The 19,890-nt window shown below is 52.4% G+C and overlaps 2 protein-coding genes and 1 long non-coding RNA gene across 3 annotated transcripts in view; 2 read left to right on the plus strand and 1 right to left on the minus strand.

Annotated features, from left to right (window-relative positions):
• The window catches only part of LOC117081388, an 83,363-nt gene extending 82,998 nt beyond the window's left edge, over window positions 1-365 (plus strand). The window contains exon 9 of the mRNA XM_033207203.1: window positions 1-365. The gene's annotated coding sequence lies outside the window, so the exon portion shown is untranslated.
• ADAMTS8 (ADAM metallopeptidase with thrombospondin type 1 motif 8) overlaps window positions 362-19,890 on the minus strand; it is a 23,157-nt gene continuing 3,628 nt past the window's right edge. The window contains exons 2-9 of the mRNA XM_033207023.1: window positions 13,937-14,176; window positions 11,861-11,996; window positions 11,108-11,275; window positions 9,402-9,703; window positions 6,785-6,968; window positions 4,192-4,364; window positions 3,895-4,070; window positions 362-1,561 (exon numbers count right to left, since the gene is read on the minus strand). Coding sequence (XP_033062914.1) covers window positions 991-1,561; window positions 3,895-4,070; window positions 4,192-4,364; window positions 6,785-6,968; window positions 9,402-9,703; window positions 11,108-11,275; window positions 11,861-11,996; window positions 13,937-14,176 — 1,950 coding nt within the window. The 3' untranslated portion in view covers window positions 362-990. The remainder of the gene's footprint in view (window positions 1,562-3,894; window positions 4,071-4,191; window positions 4,365-6,784; window positions 6,969-9,401; window positions 9,704-11,107; window positions 11,276-11,860; window positions 11,997-13,936; window positions 14,177-19,890) is intronic.
• The window catches only part of LOC117081226, a 27,592-nt gene continuing 21,778 nt past the window's right edge, over window positions 14,077-19,890 (plus strand). Inside the window, exon 1 of the long non-coding RNA XR_004436137.1 lies at window positions 14,077-19,745. This is a non-coding gene — a long non-coding RNA (uncharacterized LOC117081226). The remainder of the gene's footprint in view (window positions 19,746-19,890) is intronic.

Consider the following 19,890-nt stretch of genomic DNA (forward strand, 5'->3'; position numbering starts at 1 on the left):
AAACAGGGTCTTGCCATGTTGTCGCGGCTGGTCTTGAACTCCTGGGCTCAAGCAATCCTCCTGCCTCGGCCTCCCAAAATGCTGGGATGACAGGTGTGAGCCACCGTGCCCAGCCTCACAATCTGTTTTTACCAGCCCTCTAGATGATCATAATGAAAGCTTGAGAACCACTGGTCTAGATCGTGCAAATGAAAGTTGCCTGAATGAGTTGGATTCTGCAGGCTTGTGAGGACCCAGAGCAGGCAGGGAGCCAGCTGCCCAGCACGAGTTCAAGATGAGCTGACCTGGTTTCAGCCTCCATCCCTGGGTTCTAGGTCCCTGCCCTTTCCAAAGAAACAATGAACCAGACCAGACCACTGCATTGGCATAAGATCACACTTTAGTTCAGAGACACATTTGCATAAATACTTGAAATGGATCCACCCCTGCAGGTGGCAGCCTGAGAACATGTGGCTCTCCACAACCCTGTGACGCTGCGGCCCTTTAGGTGATGGATTTTAACACTGAAGACAGTCGTGGTCATTCTTGAAGATAGCCTGGGGTGCAGCTTTGGAGCCTGCTTTGACATTCACCATTGACTCCCTGCCCCACGCCTCTCTTGTACTAATGGTTTCCCCTCTGAGGTAGATTATTTATCGGGGAAACCAGATAGAATTTTTTTTTTTTTCATTTAACTTTGCTAGTCCTTTGCAAACAGACTGACGCTGAGTGTCCTGTCTGAGTCAATAAGTGCACTTTTACTTTTTAACCTATGCCCTCTACTTGAACCCGAGCAAGGTCCAGTCCACTGGACAGTTGATGATAGGGTCTGTTGCCCCATCCCCTCTCCTCTTCCCCCTTAGGAATTCGTGCAGTACTGGAGGGGTTGCAGCAATGGGAGGCCTGGGTGGGCCATGCTGCCTTGATATATAGAGTCACCACAGTGGAGATCCTTGTCTGCACCTCAGTACCCCAAGTCTAGGAGCATGAGACTGACGCCTTCCCCCCGAATCACAGGGGGCACAGCTGGCTTTCACAGGGCTTGGCATCCTCGGGTTTCAGAGCCTTGTTGCAGGTGGCAGAGGCCTGGCCGGAGGGGTCCCTGCACTCTACAGTTCGCCGCTGCCAGCCGGGCCCGCAGGTGCTGGAGCACTCCGACCAGTCCCCCAGCACCCACTGTGCGTGGAGCAGTGGCTGGATGATGTTGGTGGTTGCTCTCTCTTTGCTGCTCTGCATGCTGAAGTCCACGTCATTAGGAACAAAGAAGGTGTATTTGACTTTCGGGGGGAAGACCTCGCCGGGGACTGCCAGGAGCTGCACTGTCAGAGGCTCTGGCAAGGGCCGGAAGCTCTGCAGGCGCTCCAGGGCGGCGATGGAGCCGCTGTACTTCAGGATGGTCCCCTTCACCAAGATGTCCTGCTCTACGGCAGAGATGGCCAGGTGGCCATTTAACAGGTACTGCCCGTCAGCCGTCTTCAGCGCCAGGTAGTTCCCATCGTTTTGCACACCTGGGTGGCTCCGCTGCTTCACGTCAATATTAGTGGCACCAGCTGGGATGGTGACAATGTCATTGTAGCCATAACTATGATAGAAACAGAAAGACACCCTCAGACCAGTGGCTGCCCAGCCCTGGTCGCGATGATACCTTGGAGACTGAAGTGGGCACCCCAGGTGGCAGACAAGAAAAACCAAAGCAAGTATTAAGCAAGTTGCCTCAAAGTTCTCAATAAATTAGCTGTTCAGGCAGACAGAAATGGCTTGTACATTGGGATTTTTCAAGGGTTTTTGCTTCATCTGGCAACTCTATTTCAAATGCGTGGTTGAGGAGTTGAGGTATGTGGGTCTTGAGAGCAGCATAGAGAGGAGGCGAACCCAGAAGGATTTGGAAAGCTGCACTGGTGTAGCCAAACCTGGCACCTGTCAAATGAGATCTCGAATACCTCTAGTTCCTTGCACTGGTATACAACTTTGCTTGGCCACCTCCATACCCAGAGCTCAAACTCACATGGAAAAAAACTGTTCTGCACACCCCTTCCAGAACGTGAACAGGAGGAAATTTCACACCGCCTCTTTGAGTCAGTCGGCTCCTAGTATTTGATGAATATGGCCCTAGGGTGGGATCAGGGTGGGGTTGGGAGTTGGGGGTTCAAGCCTGCTTCTTTGAAGCCACCTTCTGGGAGTGCCCAGGCACCATGAGCACTGTGCTTCTGGAATGACAGAATGCTGTTTTGGGAAACGTTTCCAGTCCGTTATAGGCTTAGGGCTTTAGGTAGGATGAAGAAAGATTAGTTGTTTGTTCTTTTCTGGAAATCTGAGTTCCATAGGCTGGGGAGAAAGTGAGGCAAATGGTCAGGCAGGCTCTTTGCTCTTCTTGCCATATGTCCAGCTGGGGCTAGCTGCTTAGTCTCAGACTCTGAGAGTGTCCACAGGCCCATCTGTCTAAAGCCTGAGGGAAAGTGGCCAAGGGCCCCAGTATCTGAATAGCGTCTGCTTCTTTTTTTCTACGTCCTTTGAGCTTAAATGTAAAAAGAGTTCCAAGGCAGGGCGCAGTGGCTCATACCCATAATCACAGCACTTTGGGAGGCCAAGGCGGGCAGATCACTTGAGGCCAACAGTTCAAGACCAGCCTGGCCAACGTGATGAAAGCCCGTCTCTACTAAAAATACAAAAATTAGCTGGGTGTGGTGGTGCACGCCTGTAATTCCAGATACTTGGGAAGCTGAGGCAGGAGAATTGCTTGAACCTGGGAAGCAGAGGTTGCAGTGAGCCAAGGTCGTGCCACTGCACTCCAGCCTGGGCGACAGAGTGAGACTCTGTCTCAAAAAAATAAAAATAAATTTAAAAAAATGAAAACAGTCCCAAGTTGCCTGCTATAGGCTGATTCTGTTCTCTCAGACTGATGAGATGAGAGATGTAGAGATAGATACACACACACACACACACACACACACAGAATGGGACAGGGTTTGCGAGCTTCACTAAGTAGAATACAATACAGTGAACACTTCTCAAAAATTCTGAGACCGTGAGTGGGGGAAGTGGTTGGACAGAGGACGCTCACGTAACCCCCAGAAGGATACATTGATGTACTGGAGGCAGAGAGGCAGAGTGTGGTCCATATAAAACACCTGACCTTGCCCTTACTCTCCAGGAAGTACATGGAATGGGAGACAAAAGTCATCCAGGACTTAGGAAAACTACGTTCTCTTCTGGCTGTCATTAACTATCAATGTGACCTTAAAAAGTCATTTAATCTTTTTGTGTCTTAATTTCTTCCTCTGCAAAACGAAGAATAGTATTGGCCTTGCTCACCTCATGGATTTATTTTACAAATCAAACAAGACCATGGAAATGAAAGCACTTTGGAAAATCCTTGGAGTTTTATGACTGTGGGGCATTAGGATGTGAACAAAGTGTCTGGAGTTCTCAGATTCATGAAAGCCCTGGGGCTGCCAGGGCCCCTTTTCGGTAACCCCCTTCTCTGAAGATCCCTCTGCAGAAAAGGCAGGGCTTGCCAGGCTTAGGGTGAGACGTCCTTCCCAAAACAGGCCTGGGAGAGCTGCTTTCTGGCAGAGGTCCAGGTTACTCAGTGTGGCTCGACTGACTCAGAGATGACAGCTCCCTATCCACATGGCCTCCAGCCCTTGTAAAAGTCACGGCTGTCCTGTGTTCTGTCTTTTCTATGAGCTTGACACTGCCAAGTGCACATCCCATCCCAGGAAATCCTTACGGCGACTCTGAGATAGAGACACTGCTGACATTTTGTAAAGAAACTGAAGCTCGGAGAGTTTAAATAACTCGGCCAACCCTCATAGCTATTAAGTAGCATCCACAATTCAAATTTGGGCCTATCAGAGCACAAAGCCCGTTATGCTCTTCTCCCAGGCAAGGTCCAGAACTCCTGGGGAGACTCACCTGGTGGGGGTGAGGGACCCGGAGACCTTCCTGCAGGAGTTGCCGTTGCCCCCACACACCCCGCATTTGTCCAGCTTCCGGGGCGAGTCCACCACATGGTCACAGCCGGCCTTGACACACTGGCCACGGACACAGATGGCCAGCGTCTCTGGCCCACACAGGGTGCCATCAATCACCTGCAACAGGGAAAGGGAAGGTGCAGGAGGGCGTGTTGAGCACAGAAGCAGCCTGTGGGAGGGGTGGGGACAGGCGACCTTCCTCCCCATCTCTGGATCTGAGTCCCAGGGTGATTCTCACCTTGGCCTCGAACACTTTGAACTCACTCCTCCCCCGGGCTCGGCAGAACAACTTGCAGCGGTCCCGGGGGGACACCCCGGCATACTTGGGGACCCACTGCAGGAGATTCCCATCCATGTCAGTGTAATTGTAGGCATTATACTTCTCACACTGCTGTTCCCTGAAGCTTTTCCCTAGAAAGAGGAAGAAACGGCATGGAGGTGACACCCATGCGCAAGCAGGAGGTCCCGGTGGAGAAATCCCGAATTCACAGCATTTTTCTTCTTTCTTTTGGTTTTGGACTCAACCCAGGGACCCAGGCAGGGCCAGTGTCTTCTGGGCACAGCATTCCTAGACCCATGTGTGACCCTTACTCAAAAGGGCAAGGAAAGGAGCCCTCCAGCCTCATGCTGGGCTTTCTAGGATAAATGCCCTTTCCATTAGGGAAAGAGATTCATTGTACTTTACAGATGAATGAACTCAGGGAGCAACAGGGAACAATTCAGTAAGCCTGGAAGGCACAGAATGGCACGTGGAGCTATATTCTCAGGACACTGCTAATTGTGCAGTGTCGATTTCCTCAGTGACACTGGACATGACTCCAAAGACTCCTAAATCTACACGTCTAGCTCCGATCTTGCCCCTACACCCACATTCTGCAATGCTGGCTGTCTCTGGGGAGCTCTGTTTATATGTACTATGATTACCTCCAACTCAGCATGGCCAAGCTCCTGAGGGTCCTTCCACAAACTGTTTGATTTTCATTTGCTGGTCTTACCACGCTCAAGTCTGAGACTGGCATCCTGGTATCTCCCGAACATTTGAGCATCTCTATTTGCTATTTCCAAACGATCACAGAGACCTACACTATATTCAGGACAGTCTGTGATTTCAAACGATGGCATCCCACCCTCACCACTGCAAGCCCAGGGCTGCTGTCTTCATGGGGACCTGTGCCTGCCTCCTCTCCGTCCTGCCGTGCGCCGCTGCCAGACCAATCCATCTGAAGTTAGACGTGGGTTGCTTTCCACCCCCAAATCCTAAAATTAAAGCTGTTTTTCCTGCCAAGGTTCCCCGCCCAAACTGTGCATCTGAATGCCTGGGGAGACTTTGCCAAGGCAGATGCCACACTGCACGCCTGAGACTCTGAGTCAGTACAGCTGAGGGGGTCTGGGCTGTGTCTGCAGGAGCTTCCAGGTGACTTGATGGGACAGGTGGCACAGATAACCCCCAGATACTGTGTCAGCCTTCGAGGACCTCTGTGGTCTGGCCTTGACATAGTGGTGTGCTTTGCTTGATTCCACCTAAGCGAATGAGGGCCCTTCTCACACCTTTCCCCATCCTGGCAGGTCCCCTCACACCTCACCCCATCTCAGTCCTCCAGACTCTGCTCAGTCCTAACTCCCTTCAAAGCTTCTGCTCACCCAGCCTTTCCTTTCTCTGAGCCTCTCACCAACCTAGGGTCTGTGACTCATCCATTGAAACGTAATGGCTGTGTTAAAGGGATTTGGTTCTCTAATTGGACTGCAAGCTCCTTAAGGATGGAGACCATGCCTTTTACATTTTCATACATTTTTATAGTCCTAGACACACAAAAAGTACTAAAAAATACCCGACAGTAATGGCAGACTTTGGTGCGTCTGAAATCATGACATCATTTTTCATCCATGCCTACCTTGCACCCTATATTCATTCCTGTCCTCCCCCTTTCCCGGCAATGTCTCACCCGTATGCCAGGCAAACTCTCCCACAATTCCAGCACAAAGTTTCTAGAGCCTCAAGCCATTGTGGATCCTTCTTGTCTTGTGAAACTGCAAAGCCTACAGATTCTCCTATGAGACATCAACCCGGTGCCAGTGTCCTTTCCCGTGGCTGAATCTCTCCTAAGGCTCTGCCTGATTTTTCATGCCTGCCAATCCTTCCTGGAGCCGCACACTGGGCAGTTGGATGGGATGGTGGGGAAAAACCTCGTAATGATTTCCCTCTCATGAGTTTGCTGCTGCCCCTTTACTGCCTCTAAGTTAATGTGTGTGGTTTCTAGCAGGTACTGGGGATAGGAATATGCCAAGGGGAGGGAGAGGTAGTATTGCTTCCTGGGAAGGTTCTGTCAAACAGTTGCCATGGCCCCAAGGGAAGATGGAATGTGAGCGGGAATCAGATTCAGAAATCCTCCCTCTGCCCTGGGCTGAATTTTGGCCAGAAAGACCTTGGAGGTTTGGCTGTGACACTTGCTTTGGAAAATGCTTCCATTCTGCACACAGATGAGGGTTCTGATGCCTCTAGGAGGATTAGTTTCCTAGACACCAGCCCCTCTCCAGAGGCTCCTCCCCAATAAGTTTGGTTGGGAGTGATGTCCTCCTCTCCACATCTTGGAAGATGAGGGTAATTTCTCTCGTTGACTTTGCCAGGCTCTCTAAACACTATGAGAGCTGTCCCGGGTCCCTGAGAGCTGCCCCTGGGCTTGGAGCCTTGCAGAGCCCATTTAGGTGCAGATCACAGGCAAAACTCTATATTCCAGGACACCCACTTTACTCCCACTTTACACATCCTCTGGGGATGTGTCACAGCGATGATAGTAGCTGCTCTGGCAGGGGCGGCCCTGAGTGGCAATTACCGTCAGGGGGACATTCCTCCGTGTGGCATGACTGGTACTTGGCTCTCCGACCCAGGCAGTATCTTCCTCCATTCTGAGGCTCGGGGTCCTCGCACTCACGGTGTGAAAACTGCACTCCTCCTCCACAGGTCCGAGAACATTCTCCCCAGGGTCCCCACGGTGCCCAGCCTCCATCTACCACACGCTGCAACATACAACGGCACACTGAATGAGGAGCAAAGGCCAGGAGGCTTCAGTGTCTGTGCCACCGGGTGGCCAAAGCCCTGGCTTCCTCATCTAGTCATTCTCATCTTGGTGTATGGAGCACCGTAAACTGCCTCAATCATTTGTTTAAGGACTGTGTGGCCTTCATGGCTTTGTGAGCACAGAGACGAGGCTGGGCTCATTCACTACCGACTCCTCAGTGTCTTAAACAGTGCTTTATGTTTAGTAAGGTGCTCCGTAGACTGCTGAATGAATGAATGACACTTTTTTATGGGAATAAGGTTGCATATAATGCAGTGGTTCTCCATTGGGGCGAATTTTGCCCTCCAGAGGACATTTGGCAATGTCTGGAGATATTCCGGTGGCTACAGCTGGGGAAGGTGTATGTTACCGCATTTAGTGGGTAGAGGCCAGGGATGCTGCTCAACATCCAGCAATGCACAGGCCCCACAGTAACAATTATCCTGCCCCAAGTGTCCCTAGTGCCAAGGTAGAGGAACTCTGGTCTAAAGGAAGCAGTCCTGGGAGGTGTTGCCACAGTCTACCAGCCACTGGTTCCAGTGATAGGATAATGCCTGGGAAAGAAACAGAATTGCTTTTTTTTTGTTTGTTTTTTTGAGACAGAGTTTTGCTCTGTCGCCCAGGCTGGAGTGCAATGGCGTGAATTCGGCTCAGTGCAACCTCTGCCTCCTGGGTTCAAGTGATTCTTGTGCCTCGGCCTCTTGAATAGCTGGGATTACAGGCACACACCACCATGCCTGGGTAAATTTTGTATTTTTAGTAGGCCGGAGTGCAGTGGTGTGATCTTGGCTCACTGCAACTGCTGCCTCCTGGGTTCAAGTGATTCTCCTGCCTCAGCCTTCTGAGTAGCTGGGATTACAGGCGCCCACCACGACATTTGGCTACTTTTTGTATTTTTAGTAGAGACAGGGTTTCACCATGTTGGTGAGGCTGGTCTCGAACTCCTGACCTCAGGTGATCGACCCATCTCAGCCTCCCAAAGCGCTGGGATTACAGGCATGAGCCACTGTGCCCGGCCTGATTCTATGAATATGTATTTTCTGATCTGACTGTTCTTAAAAATAGAGGCCGCACATCATTCCATGATCATTTCACGTCAACCTCTCCCTGCACTTAGTTCGGCTCTGCCTCTGGGGGTCGGTGGCAGATCCTTCTCCTCAATAACATGTGATGAGAAGGAACAGGGTGAATGGGACGTGGCTGAGGATCAATCCATGAATCCTGTGCCAGTTGAGGCTTAGGACAAGAGTATGGAGCTTACCTGGTGCAGGCAGGCTCAGAAGGCTCAGAAGCCTCAGAAGGCTCAGTGCAAAAGACATGTACTGAGGAGTGCTTGGACTACCCTGGCAATTCAGCGCTGGCGGGGACCGGGCTGTGAAACCCAGTGGATGCTGTTTCATAGTGATGGCTCCATGACTCACCGTAAGAGAAATGTGATCAGCCTCACGGTTTGGATGTATTAAGAGCAGGGCAAAGAAGTGAATCATTTAAAAACCCTCACTGGCACTGCCTTGGTTTTTCTTGTGACTTTACTCTCTCCTGGGCCAAGTTTTTTTTCTGCCTGGCCAGAGGCAGCTCTGATTCTCTCTCCTCTCCTCCTCTTTGAGTACGGAATTCCCACAACTGCTCTCATTCTCCCAACCTCTAATTATGCATTCAGTTCAAGCACGGGCAGGCTGTGAACACTTTTCACTCAATTCTTGATGGAATTTATTCCACGTGTCTCTCTGTGTTCATGATGGAATTGACAGTGGCCCCAGTCTGTTGTGTGCCCACCTTCCTGTTTCCACACCTCTCACCAATCTGCATCTGCACCAGCCCTGAGTCAGTCCCAAAGCAGCTCCCTAATGTCTGGAGCCATGGCAGTGTCAACCCACTGAGTGAGGGTGAGCCTCCACGGGCTCCTCACTGTGAGGATAAATATACTTTGGTTTGTTTGTTAAAAAATGAGTGATTTTACCTAGAAGTCCTGTTTTGCAGCCTGGCCCAAAGTTTGTTTTTTTGGAGACAGGGTCTCCCTCTGCCGCCCAGGCTAGAGTGCAGTGGCATAGATCATGGCTCACTGCAGCCTCAAACTCCTGAGATCAAGTGATCCCCTGCCTCAGTCTCCCGAGTAGCTGGGACTACAAGTGTGAGTCACCAGGCCTGGCTTATTTTTTAATTTTTTGTAGAGACAGGATCTCACTATGTTGCCCAGGCTGGTCTCGGTTCAAGTGATCCTTCTGCCTCAACTTCCCAAAGTGCTGGGATTCTGGTGTGAGACGCTCTGCCTGGCTGTCTCTCGGTTCGTGACTCTCAAGTGTGGTCCCCCCTCGAGAACAGCCCTCAGTCCTCCCCATTTCCTTTTGTTTCTCCTTTCTCCTTCCCAGTATCCTCAGGGGCTGTCCCTCACCTTGGGCCTCTCCACTTCCTCCTCAGGTAGACAGCTGCCTTCTGAGCAGAGGTGCCCAGGCCCGCACGGCGTGCCGTCAGCCCAGGGCAGGCTGCCATTCTTCGTGTGGCACAGGGGCTCGGGCCCATCAGTGTGGCACCAAAGCTGGGCGCAGACGTCCTGAGCAGAAGTGTTGGGGCAGTGGTGGAAATCCGGCCCAAAGATCTGCCTGCACTGCTGGTCCAGCTGGTACAGGGCCATGCGGCCCGGGAGGCCTGTGGGGAGGGGCAGGGCCGCGGCAGGGGCATCCAGGAGACAGTCTCCTGGGAAAAGAGGAAGCAGGGGCGTAAGAACGCACGCAGGGGCGCCACCCTCTCAGCTCTTCATGGCCTGCGATGGATGGCACTGAAGGTCTAGGCGTCACGACTTCTTGACCTGCCACTAAAAGCTGTCACCACTCGATGATCTCGTGAGAGCATGCCTATCGGTTGCAAAGGTTTTTCAGGACCGACTTTCTTTTGCTGTCCTGAACATGTAGGAAGCATTGCTCCCGACATTCAGTGTATACCCAGTGAATACCAGCTAACGCAATATTCACCCACATCACAACCTAACCGTGCTCCTCAAAGTCACAATATGCAAACGAAGACCAACTAATGCTGCCTGGATAATCTTATTTTTGCATCATACATGTCCCTGTCTCCCTTAGTGAGAAGAATTTAGAATATTTCATTGCTTTACCAACAACTCCAACCAATTAAAATTGTTTTTTCTTTAATCCCCTCTTCTGAGAAGCAATTTTTTTTTTTTTTTTTGAGACAAAGTCTAGCTCTGTTGCCCAGGCTGGAGTGCAGTGGCTCGACCTTGGCTCACTGCACCCTCCGCCTCCTGGGTTCAAGTGATTCTTCTGCCTTAGCCTTCTGAGTAGCTGAGACTACAGGCATGTGCCACCACGCCTGGCTAATTTTTTGTATTTTTGGTAGAGACAGGGTTTCACCATGTTGGGCAGGCTGGTCTTGAACTCCTGACTTTGTGATCCACCTGCCTCAGCCTCCCAAAGTGCTGGGATTACAGGCGTGAGCCACTGCACCCAGCTTGCTTGCTTCCTTCCTTCCTTCCTTCCTTCCTTCCTTCCTTCCTTCCTTCCTTCCTTCCTCCCTCCCTCCCTCCCTCCCTCCTCCCTCCCTCCCTTCCGTCGTCTCTTTCGGTCACCCAGGCTGGAGTCAGTGGCGTGATCACGGCTTACTGGCAGCCTTGATCTCCTAGGCTCAAGTGATCCTCCTGCCTCAGCCTCAGCCTCCCGAGTATCTGGGACCACAAGTGCGCGCCCCACGCCTGGCTCCAATCCTTTGAACCAGCCCCCCGCCCTCTTGCTCTCACAGGACGCAGTCACTGCCTCTGCCATGCCTGAGCTGTTGTAGGTTCGTCTCTCCTCTGTGCTATGTGCTTCTATTCCTTCAAGCGCTGCTCAAACCCTCCTCCTTCAGACAGCCTTCTCAGATGACTCCCCCTGCTTTGTGACTCATCTAAATTAGCCCAGAACTGCTGCTGGAAGATGGGGCCGGGAAGAGCAGACTTCGGGGGTGGTGTGAATGCCCCAGCATGGGAGGCTGGCTGGGACTCAGCTCCAAGGGCCCTGTGAGGAGGCACTGGTGGAGGGGTCCCTGCGCCAGCAGCAGTGGAAGGAGGCCCACGGGGACAAGCAGGGCGGGGTCGCCGGTGCCTACCGTGCCCGCCGTCCAGGAGCTCCGTGAGGTACATGGCGCTGCAGGGGGACCAGGGCAGCGTCTGGTTCAGGTGGACGAACAGCGGCGCCATCATGTGGTGCTTGCCCATGGGCCCGAAGAGCCGCGTGCAGGGCTTGGAGTCATCGTGCGGCATGCTGAGGACGTGCCCTGGGAAGAGAGGCCTGGTCCACTCTGCCCTGTCCTGTCTGAGGGCGCTTCACCCGGCCCAGTTAGGGACAGAGATGGAGCTCCTCAGGGGAGTAGCCACCCCCTCACCCTCAGAAGATTTCTGCGTTGGGCTTTCCCCTGCGCTTTGCTCTTCCAGGACGCCTTCTCAGATGACTGAGAAACACGGATACCCCTTTATTTTCTGCCTCAGCCTGTCCTAAATTTGGATCTAGCTCTATTATTTGCTCTCTTACATGACAGTCCCTGGACCATTGTTCTTCCCCCGGATCCTGTGGCTTAGCTTGTGCACAGTGCCGCGCCTCCACCCCAGCACCCGTCTGGTGTCGTGGCATTCATCGGGTGACCTGTGATCATCATGTATTTTGGCCATGTGCTCGGGGTGGGAGTGGAGTTTGTTCAGCACCATCAAGTGCGGTATCTGTTTGTATACAGCCACCCTGTCAAAATCACGAGGAGCTATTCCTAAGCGAGGGCCACATATTCCTTAGGAGCTACGTGACCTTGGCTCTGGAAGTGCAGTTCCTGCTGATGTGGTGAAGTGGGCTTTGGCAAGGCACATCTTACCTAGTTCATGGGCCAGGGTGTGGGCCGCCTGGAGCCCCTCATCCTCGATCACAGAGCAGCTTTTGTTGGGGTCACAAATGGTCCCGATGTCTGCCACACCCAGGGTGTCACACAGCCCCTCCTGCCCACAGAAGTTCTGCTTGGTGGGGAGAGAGCAAGAGAGTGCATCAGTGTGTGTGTGTGGTGTGCTGCAGGCCTCCGGGGACAGGGGTGGCCAGTGTGCACGTGGGAGTGGACCACCGAGCATCCCATAACATCCTTGCTGGCCTGTGCATCACCTGTGTTTATTGAGCTTTTAAATTAATGAAATTATTATTATTATTTTTTGAGATGGAGTCTTGCTCTGTTGCCCAGGCTGAAGTGCAGTGGCATGATCTCAGCTCACTGCAAGCTCTGCTTCCGGGGTTGAGGCTATTCTCTTACCTTAGCCTCCCGAGTAGCTGGGACTACAGGCGTGCACCATCACACCTAGCTAATTTTTGTATTTTTAGTAGTGATGGGGTTTCACCATGTTGTCCAGGCTGGTCTCAAACTCCTGACCTCAGGCAATCTGGCCTCTGGCCTCCCAAAGTGCTGGGATTACAGGTGTGAGCCACCACGCCCAGCCTAAATTAAATTTTAGAGACGAGGTCTGGCTATGTTGCCCAGACTGGAATGCAGTGGCTATTCACAGGAGTCATTGTAGCTCACTTAGCCTCAAGCTCCTGGGCACCAGTGATTCTCTCACCTCAGCCTCCCAAGTAACTGGGACTACAGGTGCTTGCCATGTGCCCGGCTGAACTTTTTTAAGGAGGGCGAAAAACAGCAGGTTCAACGTGTCTGGATATCCCACCTAGTGGCCTTGCTTTATTGGTTCTTTTTGTGTTTATGGTCAAGACAGTTCACCCCCCCCCACCATCTTTCTAAATTGGAGAGTAACCTGTGAAATTTTGTTTTGTTAAAAAATAAAAACAGCCTATAATCTTTGCATTTTGAGAGGCCAAGGCAGGTGGATTGCTTGAGTCCAGGAGTTGGAGACAAGTCTGGGCAATATAGTGAGAACCTGTCTCTACAAAAAGTAAAAAAAAAAAAAAAAAAAAATTAGCTGGGTGAGGTGGCTTGTGCTTGTAGCCTCCAGCTACTCAGGAGGCTGAGGTGGAAGGATCATTTGGACCCAGCAGGCAGAGGCTACAGCGAGCTGTGATTGTGCCACTGCACTCCAGCCTGGGTGACAGAGCGAGACCTCGTCTCAAACAAAACAAAACAAAACAAAATTAAAAACAAAAAAGAATATGAAATACAGAGGCTGTCACGATGGGTTTCTGAGTGACAAGATCAGGAAATCTCCATCTGTCTTCACATCAGCCACTCATGTAAGGGAGCCTGTTCTGTGTTCCAAGCTGGCTGCATCCTGAGGCTGGCTGGGACTTCAGAGGCTTTTTGTGGGTGTCAGGACAGCATAGTCGTTCAGAACATGACCCTATAGCAGCACTGTCTTGGCTGGTCTATGGGCACTGCCACTATGTGGCAAGAGAGCTGTGTGGCCACTCTGCACCTCAGTTTCTTCTGTTACAAAATGGGGATAACAGCAGGACTGGCCCGGTGGGACCATTATGAGACTGAAGGAGCAGACGGGGCCTGGCACACATGATCACTCTCTTGCTTTCAGGAAGCTGTCTGTTTAAATCATGCCATGTAGGTGGGCAGCCCTCCCGCTGTGGGCAAATCTTGAGGGGACCCCCTGGCTACCTGCCCCATGTTTTACAACCATTGCAGCTAGAACTACTCCCTTCATTCTAAACCCAGATCTCTCACTCGGCAGCTCGAGCCCATTTCTTCTTGTTATGTGTGACCTCAGGAGACAGCTGGTCACAAACTTTTGGAAGACAGCCCTTACAAGATTCTTCTCCTTCCCTTGCAAATACCTCACACTTGTCCTCATGACCTCCTCCTCATCATTCCGGGCATGAGGCTCTGGCGTCCAGCTGGGGCCAGCAGGGAGACGTTTCCCATGTTTGGGCAGGCCTCGTGGTCCTCCCTTTGATCTGCCCATCCCGTCTCCCTTCCTCCCCAGGGCTTCCGGAGCCAGGCACGGACCTGTCTGGTGAGCAGGATGGCCGTGTCGTAGTGCTCCGGGTGGCGGTCGCTGGGCTGGTTGAAACGCCGCTGCCAGTTGCAGAAGTTGCGCAGTGTAAGCCCCCCATTGTCGGACACCTCTGGGCCCCCTTTGTCATCTTCTACAATCAGCACTTTTACCACCATCAGGTTGATGGAATTCTTGATGCTGGGGTGCTTGTAGATTCGGGCTGCCACAGACATTAATGTGAGGATGTGGTTCTGTCAGGAGGGAGGAGACAACAGGCAGAGTGAAGGGTTAAGTCTCAGGGCCCTCGGCCTGGCCTGTCCGCTGCCATCACCTCTTTTTATGCGGCTGAGCATCAGATTCTTACCAAAGCCTCACAATACCCCCGAGGCCTCCGCGTTACTCCCTTCATTTTGCATGTGAGAAAACAGGCTCAAGAACCTGCCTAAGGTCACAAAGCTGATGCATGAACAGCAGCCTTTGAACCCACACCTGCCTTGCTCCAAACCTGTGCGTCTAACATTCAGACCAGCTTCATGGGATGACCTACATCCAAATTCATTAAAACCCAAAACCCGAAATTTATAGTGCATTTCAAGTGCGTCAATAGTCATATATGGCTCGTGGCTACTGTACTGGAATGTGCAGATAGAAAGTTCTACTGGACGGCATGGCTTATTCTGCCTGAATCCTGACACTGTCTCCCTGCCAACCACCCCCACCCATCCCTGGCCTCAGCCCAGAAACAAAGTTCTGAGCGCTCAAGCTTAGTAGAGTTTCCTCTTAGAATCCAGCTGAGCATTTTCCTGCTGCCCGTTGGGGTAACTCTACTCTTCAGGGTGGGAATTGTTAACACTGAAAACTTTGCTGTGATAATCACTCCTAACAACAGTTACTCTGCCACATTACCTCAAAGAATTCTCACAGTCACTTCATGAAGAAGGTGCTGCAATTCCATTTCCCAAATGAGGAAAGTCATGCAAATTAGCTCGTCGAAGGTCGCACAGCTATTGAAACCAGGAGGCCAGCCCAGGTGTGCCTGTCTCTGAGGTCCACCACGCTCTCATCAGGTTTCCCAGGGCTTGGCTTCCTGGTGTCTGCCTGGACAGCCCCGAAGGGTTCATTCCCTCCTGACTGGGGCTTGAGAGGCTCCCGTGGGCCTCAGCGGACCCACGTGCTTAGGATCTCACCTGCTCTCCCTTCCACTCAGGCTGGCCAACAGAACGTACATCACTGCTTGGCCTCTGTCTTGTCCCTGGGCTGCCAACTGCTCCCCCACTGGATTCCAAGGCTTGGAGAAGAGGCCAGATGGGAACTCGCTCTCCTGCCTCGGTGACCCCTTGAAGTGGCCCTCTTTGAGCATTTTTTGGAAGGGGAGACACAGGGGCAGAGGTGGGTGTTCCTTGAGCCTGGAGTGTGGTCAGCTGGGCAGCACCTGCTTGCCCTGCCTCTCTGATCCCTAGATCACCACCTCTCGGGAGCCCCTCTTCCGCTTCTCCTGTGGTCTGGAAGGTGGGAGTGGAAGAAGGAGGAAGGAAAGGGTAGAGAGGGACATTCCATTGGGTGAGGCCAAGTGTGGGCGTTCCAGATGAATCCCATTATTTGTGAATGGGATCTGTCTGTTCACCTCGCAGGCAATGAGCCAGGTATTTTGTTAGCCCTACAAGCAGGGGTTGGCAGGTTACTTGGCATGTCAAGCACTCCAGCAGTGTTTAGGCTGATGTAAACATCTTATCAACAAGGCTGAAACTTGGCACTTGCTCCTGGAGTTGGATTCTGGAGGGAAAAAAAGCAATCACATCATTATGCAACTGGGGGTGAGCACTGAGGAATGGTAGCTTGCCGAGACGAACTCCTGGCTGGGTCTTTGCTGTTTCCAGGAGGCCAACAGTATCCTGATCTCTCGAAGAAGGACCAGGGTCTGATGGGCCAGGGACCAACCCCTGGAATTTCTTCTGAGGCAAACTGCGACCATCATCACAAGATTTCTTCCCATGGAGTCCAGTTTCACAATCTCAAATTGGGGGAGATGAGGTCGTACAAGGAAGGTGTGAAGCTAAGGAACACCAGCTGCTAAGCTTTGGGACTGAGACAGCTCAGTACCAGGAGCTAAAGATGGGAGGTTGGGGCAAGTCTGTGTGCCCACGTTGAGCAGATTGGAGGGAGGCTGAGTGAGAGACGAGGCAGTGCTCACGTCCTCAGTGAAGACCGGAGGAAGGCGAGGGTTAACCCCTGATCTTCCTGCAGGATAAACCACTGCTTGAAGATCAGGGCCAGACAGCACAAGGAGCTTCCTGGCCCTCAGGTCCCCAGAGAGCTCCTTCTCTGCAGCTCAGGTTGCTCATATCATTGTCTTCTCCAGACGGTGCCTAGCTGTCAGGCAGGGTCGGCTTCGGAGCCATTTAGCTTCAAGGGGTGGGCTGGACTTGAGGACGTCTGAAGGTCCTTCTGACCGTTGTCTCAGAAGATACTTTTCATTTTCAAGAAGGCTAGGAGGATTGCATGACCCAGGGTTCCCTTCCAAATCCCAGCTCCCGATCCCACCGACCTCTCCTTATCTCTTGTTCTACCGACTTTTTGATTTTCCCCTCCCAGTCCGCTCTTCTGATAAATGACCACAGGAACGCCTCACATATGCGGTGCGTCTCACAGTTCCCTAGGGAGAAGGACCACTGAGCCTGGGTGAGGTGGGTGACCTCAGGGCTGTGAGCCTTTGGTTCTGCCCCAATCCCCTAGGCTCAAAGGACAGGCCTGACTTAGAGTCCCGTGGGGATCAGGCCTGCGGCTGGTCAAGGAGGAAGTCAGATGCCTTGCTCCACCTCCTGGTGCCGATTTACACCTCCCTGCTCCCCACACAAGTGCAGGCTACGTGTGAAAAATGTGAACGGGGTCCTGGCCCCCCTGAGGAGGAGAGGCCTCAGCACAGCATACAACGCCCCAAAACCATGACAGGTCGGTGGGAGCCCACAGTCAGCCCGGCCAGGGTGTCAAATGATCTGCTCTTGAATGACCTGGGGATCCCATACTCTTAACTTTTGTTAAGGAGAGGCGGCGTTTTTTAGGGAGTCTGCTCCTGCATGAGTGACCCCAGGGCCTGGAATAGAGATGAACATCAGGCCAGTCAGGGTGGCTCATGTCTGTAACCCCAGTACTTTGGAAGGCCAAGGTGGGAGAATCACTTGAGACCAGCCTGGGAAACATAGTGAGATCCTGTCTCTGTTAAAAAAAAAATGGATTAAAAAAAATGATAGTAATAACACCCTGGCCTGTTGGGTGGGCCAGAGCACCTTTTGGTTATTTGAGATACGAACAAGGAGATTCCTTCCTCAGAGCTCCCGTGGTAGCGGAGGCCAGCTGCGGTGGGTGATGGGGACGGGCCGGCCTCCTCTCACCCGATGTTGTCATTACACCGAGCCGGTTTGCGCTTCACCTGCAGCTCCACTGCTTTCTCTTGTGGCACGCCCAGTGGGAGGCCAGGAGAGGAAAGGTGGCCCTGGGAAGCCCTTGCTTCAGCATCTGGTGCAATGCCTCTTCCTTCCTGTCGTCTCTAGGGCCTGAGACTGAGCTGGGGGTGTGGAGATGGAGAAGCAAAGGGAGAGGAAAGAAGTGAGAGGAGAAAAGAATGACCTGCACCATATCCTTCATCTCCTCTTGTTCTCCAAACAGCAAAGGGCAATGTCGCCTCTTCAAAGCACACATGCTGAACTACAAGTCAGCCTTCACTGCTGAGCCTGGGCACACTGAAAGAGAAGATTCCTCTGCCGTGTGGAACAGCAAAGCTGAAACAGTGGTGGCGGCACTCTGATGTCAGGGGTTAGCCCATCCTCCCCACTTGAACAAATGGTTTCCATCACTGAAGGCAACGCTAGCAGTAGCCACACCTTGCTGAGTATCTCCTCTAAACCAGGCAGCAGGTCAGGTGCATTCCATATTTTGTTTCATCCCCAAGACAAGGCTAGGATGTTGGTATAACTGCTCCTACCTGAAATAATCGAGGTACAGAGAAATAGGTGACTTGCTCAAGGACACTACGTTATTTCTATTTCGTTCCAAAGTCTATGTTCTTAGTCTCTGCACTGACTGCCACCCATCTTTGCTGCTGTAAGAAAAACTGCAGCCTAGCCAAAGCAAACCCAAGGCTTGCAAGCAGCAAGTCTGCCTGTCATTGCCTATGCACACCCCACCTCCTGGGGGATGGGGAGGGGCGATCTTTGGACACTGAAACATTTTCTTTGGGAAATACTCCATATCTTTGATCATTCTGACTACAGCAGACATAAGGGATGGAAAAGATGCATTCTTTTGCCAATGGGAAAGGAAAACGCACATGTAACACTTGTCTTTCTCCCTGGTAGCTACAGAGCGGAGGGTGTGGGGACATGAATCTGTCTCTGTTGTCATCCAAACCAGGATACCCTTGAGAGGGAAAGACGGTAGGATTAGTAATGATGCCAGAACAGGTAGAAACTGGGACACTGCTGGACAACCTAGGCTCCATGCCCACTTTAGTATCTAGTGTCTTGTGGAAGACATTTTCCCCAGAGCACGCAGACAAGGGGGCATGGAGATGGCTGTGACATTCTGGGGACCCTGAAGTCAGTTCCCAGAATCTGACCTCCTGCCAGTGTTCTGCTGGGCCTTTGGGAAGATGAGCGCCACTTTTCAGACCCTCTCTGCTAAGAAGAGGGCTCAAAAACTCTGCTCACTACAGAAGCACTGGCGGGACAGTCGTTCCAGGCTGGTGAGAGTGGGTACTGCCACGCTGCCCCTCACTCCATCCCACCCCGGATTCACACAGGGGACAGTGAGCAGCAGCCGGATGTAGACGGAGCTAATGGAGTCTTCCCAGGTGGCCCCTCCTTTCAGAAAGGCCCCTCTGTCTGAGCTCCTTAACTCTGAAACCAGATAAGAAGGTGGGAGGCCGGGGCCCCTTTTGTCCTGGGATTAAGTGAACTCAATTGACAGAGTTCTGGAAAACTTCATTGTCACTTAACAGTGAGACCAGCCTCGGCAATGGTGCATTCTTTCTCTCAGCCTCCACGGTGGTTTCTCCGCGGGATAGGGCCTCACAGCGGGCCTGGACGGCTTTGAACTGCTGGATTTAAGGACCCACTCCCACAACACCCTCGTCCTGAGAAAGAGGCTGCCTGGTGGGATAAGAGTGCTCAGGAATCAGCTTTGGGAGATGGGCTGCAGGCCCAGCCCTGCCACCTCCTGATCCTGATCAGTGCTGTCTGATCCTGAGGAAGCCACATGTCCCCTGTGGGCCGTGCAGTCTCCCTCTGCCCCGGTCACAGGTATTTTCATGGAGGTGACATGTGTGCAATCACGCTGTGAATTGAACATGCTCAGAGAGTGGCTAAACCTTCCAGAAGACCAGCTCATCATGAAGCAGCCACACAGGCGCTGAGACTGGGATTGGTCACCTAGTCCAGGTGTCTTGCTTCACAGATGAGGAACTCTAAGCCCTAGAGGGGTAAAGGCTCTTCTCATCCTCACACACCCCTGATTACCAAGACACCCCAGAGTGCCTTCCCTCTGTGTGAATGAGGTCTCTACATAAAGGACTGGCTTCCATTTGCAGTAGGTGGGTGTGGGCAGGCAAGGTCTTGAGGCACGGGAACTTGATTTTCATTCTTTCTCTCAGCTGGGCTCATGGACCTGTTTTCAGAAGCCCAGGGGACTGAGCTGAGACAGGCACACCTGTCCTGCAGCATCTCCGAGGCTGGTCAGCTCATCACAGCGGAGGGGCCCGAGGGTGGTCCTGGACACAGCTGTACCTCAGTCCCTCCCCCACCCGCCACGGTGGCAGCAGGAGTGCAGGTGGGCTGGGACATGAGACCCAAGGTGGAGGTGGCGGGGCTGGTCTCCCTGAGGGAAGACTTTCCTTCCAGGTGAGACTCAGAAGTCAACACCCTACGGAGAGGAGTTCGGTCTTCAGAGGCGCCCGATGCCTGGTTTGCTGTGC

Source organism: Trachypithecus francoisi, unplaced genomic scaffold (genome assembly GCF_009764315.1).
Source record: "Trachypithecus francoisi isolate TF-2019V2 unplaced genomic scaffold, Tfra_2.0 Lachesis_group8, whole genome shotgun sequence".
Lineage (NCBI taxonomy): Eukaryota > Metazoa > Chordata > Mammalia > Primates > Cercopithecidae > Trachypithecus > Trachypithecus francoisi.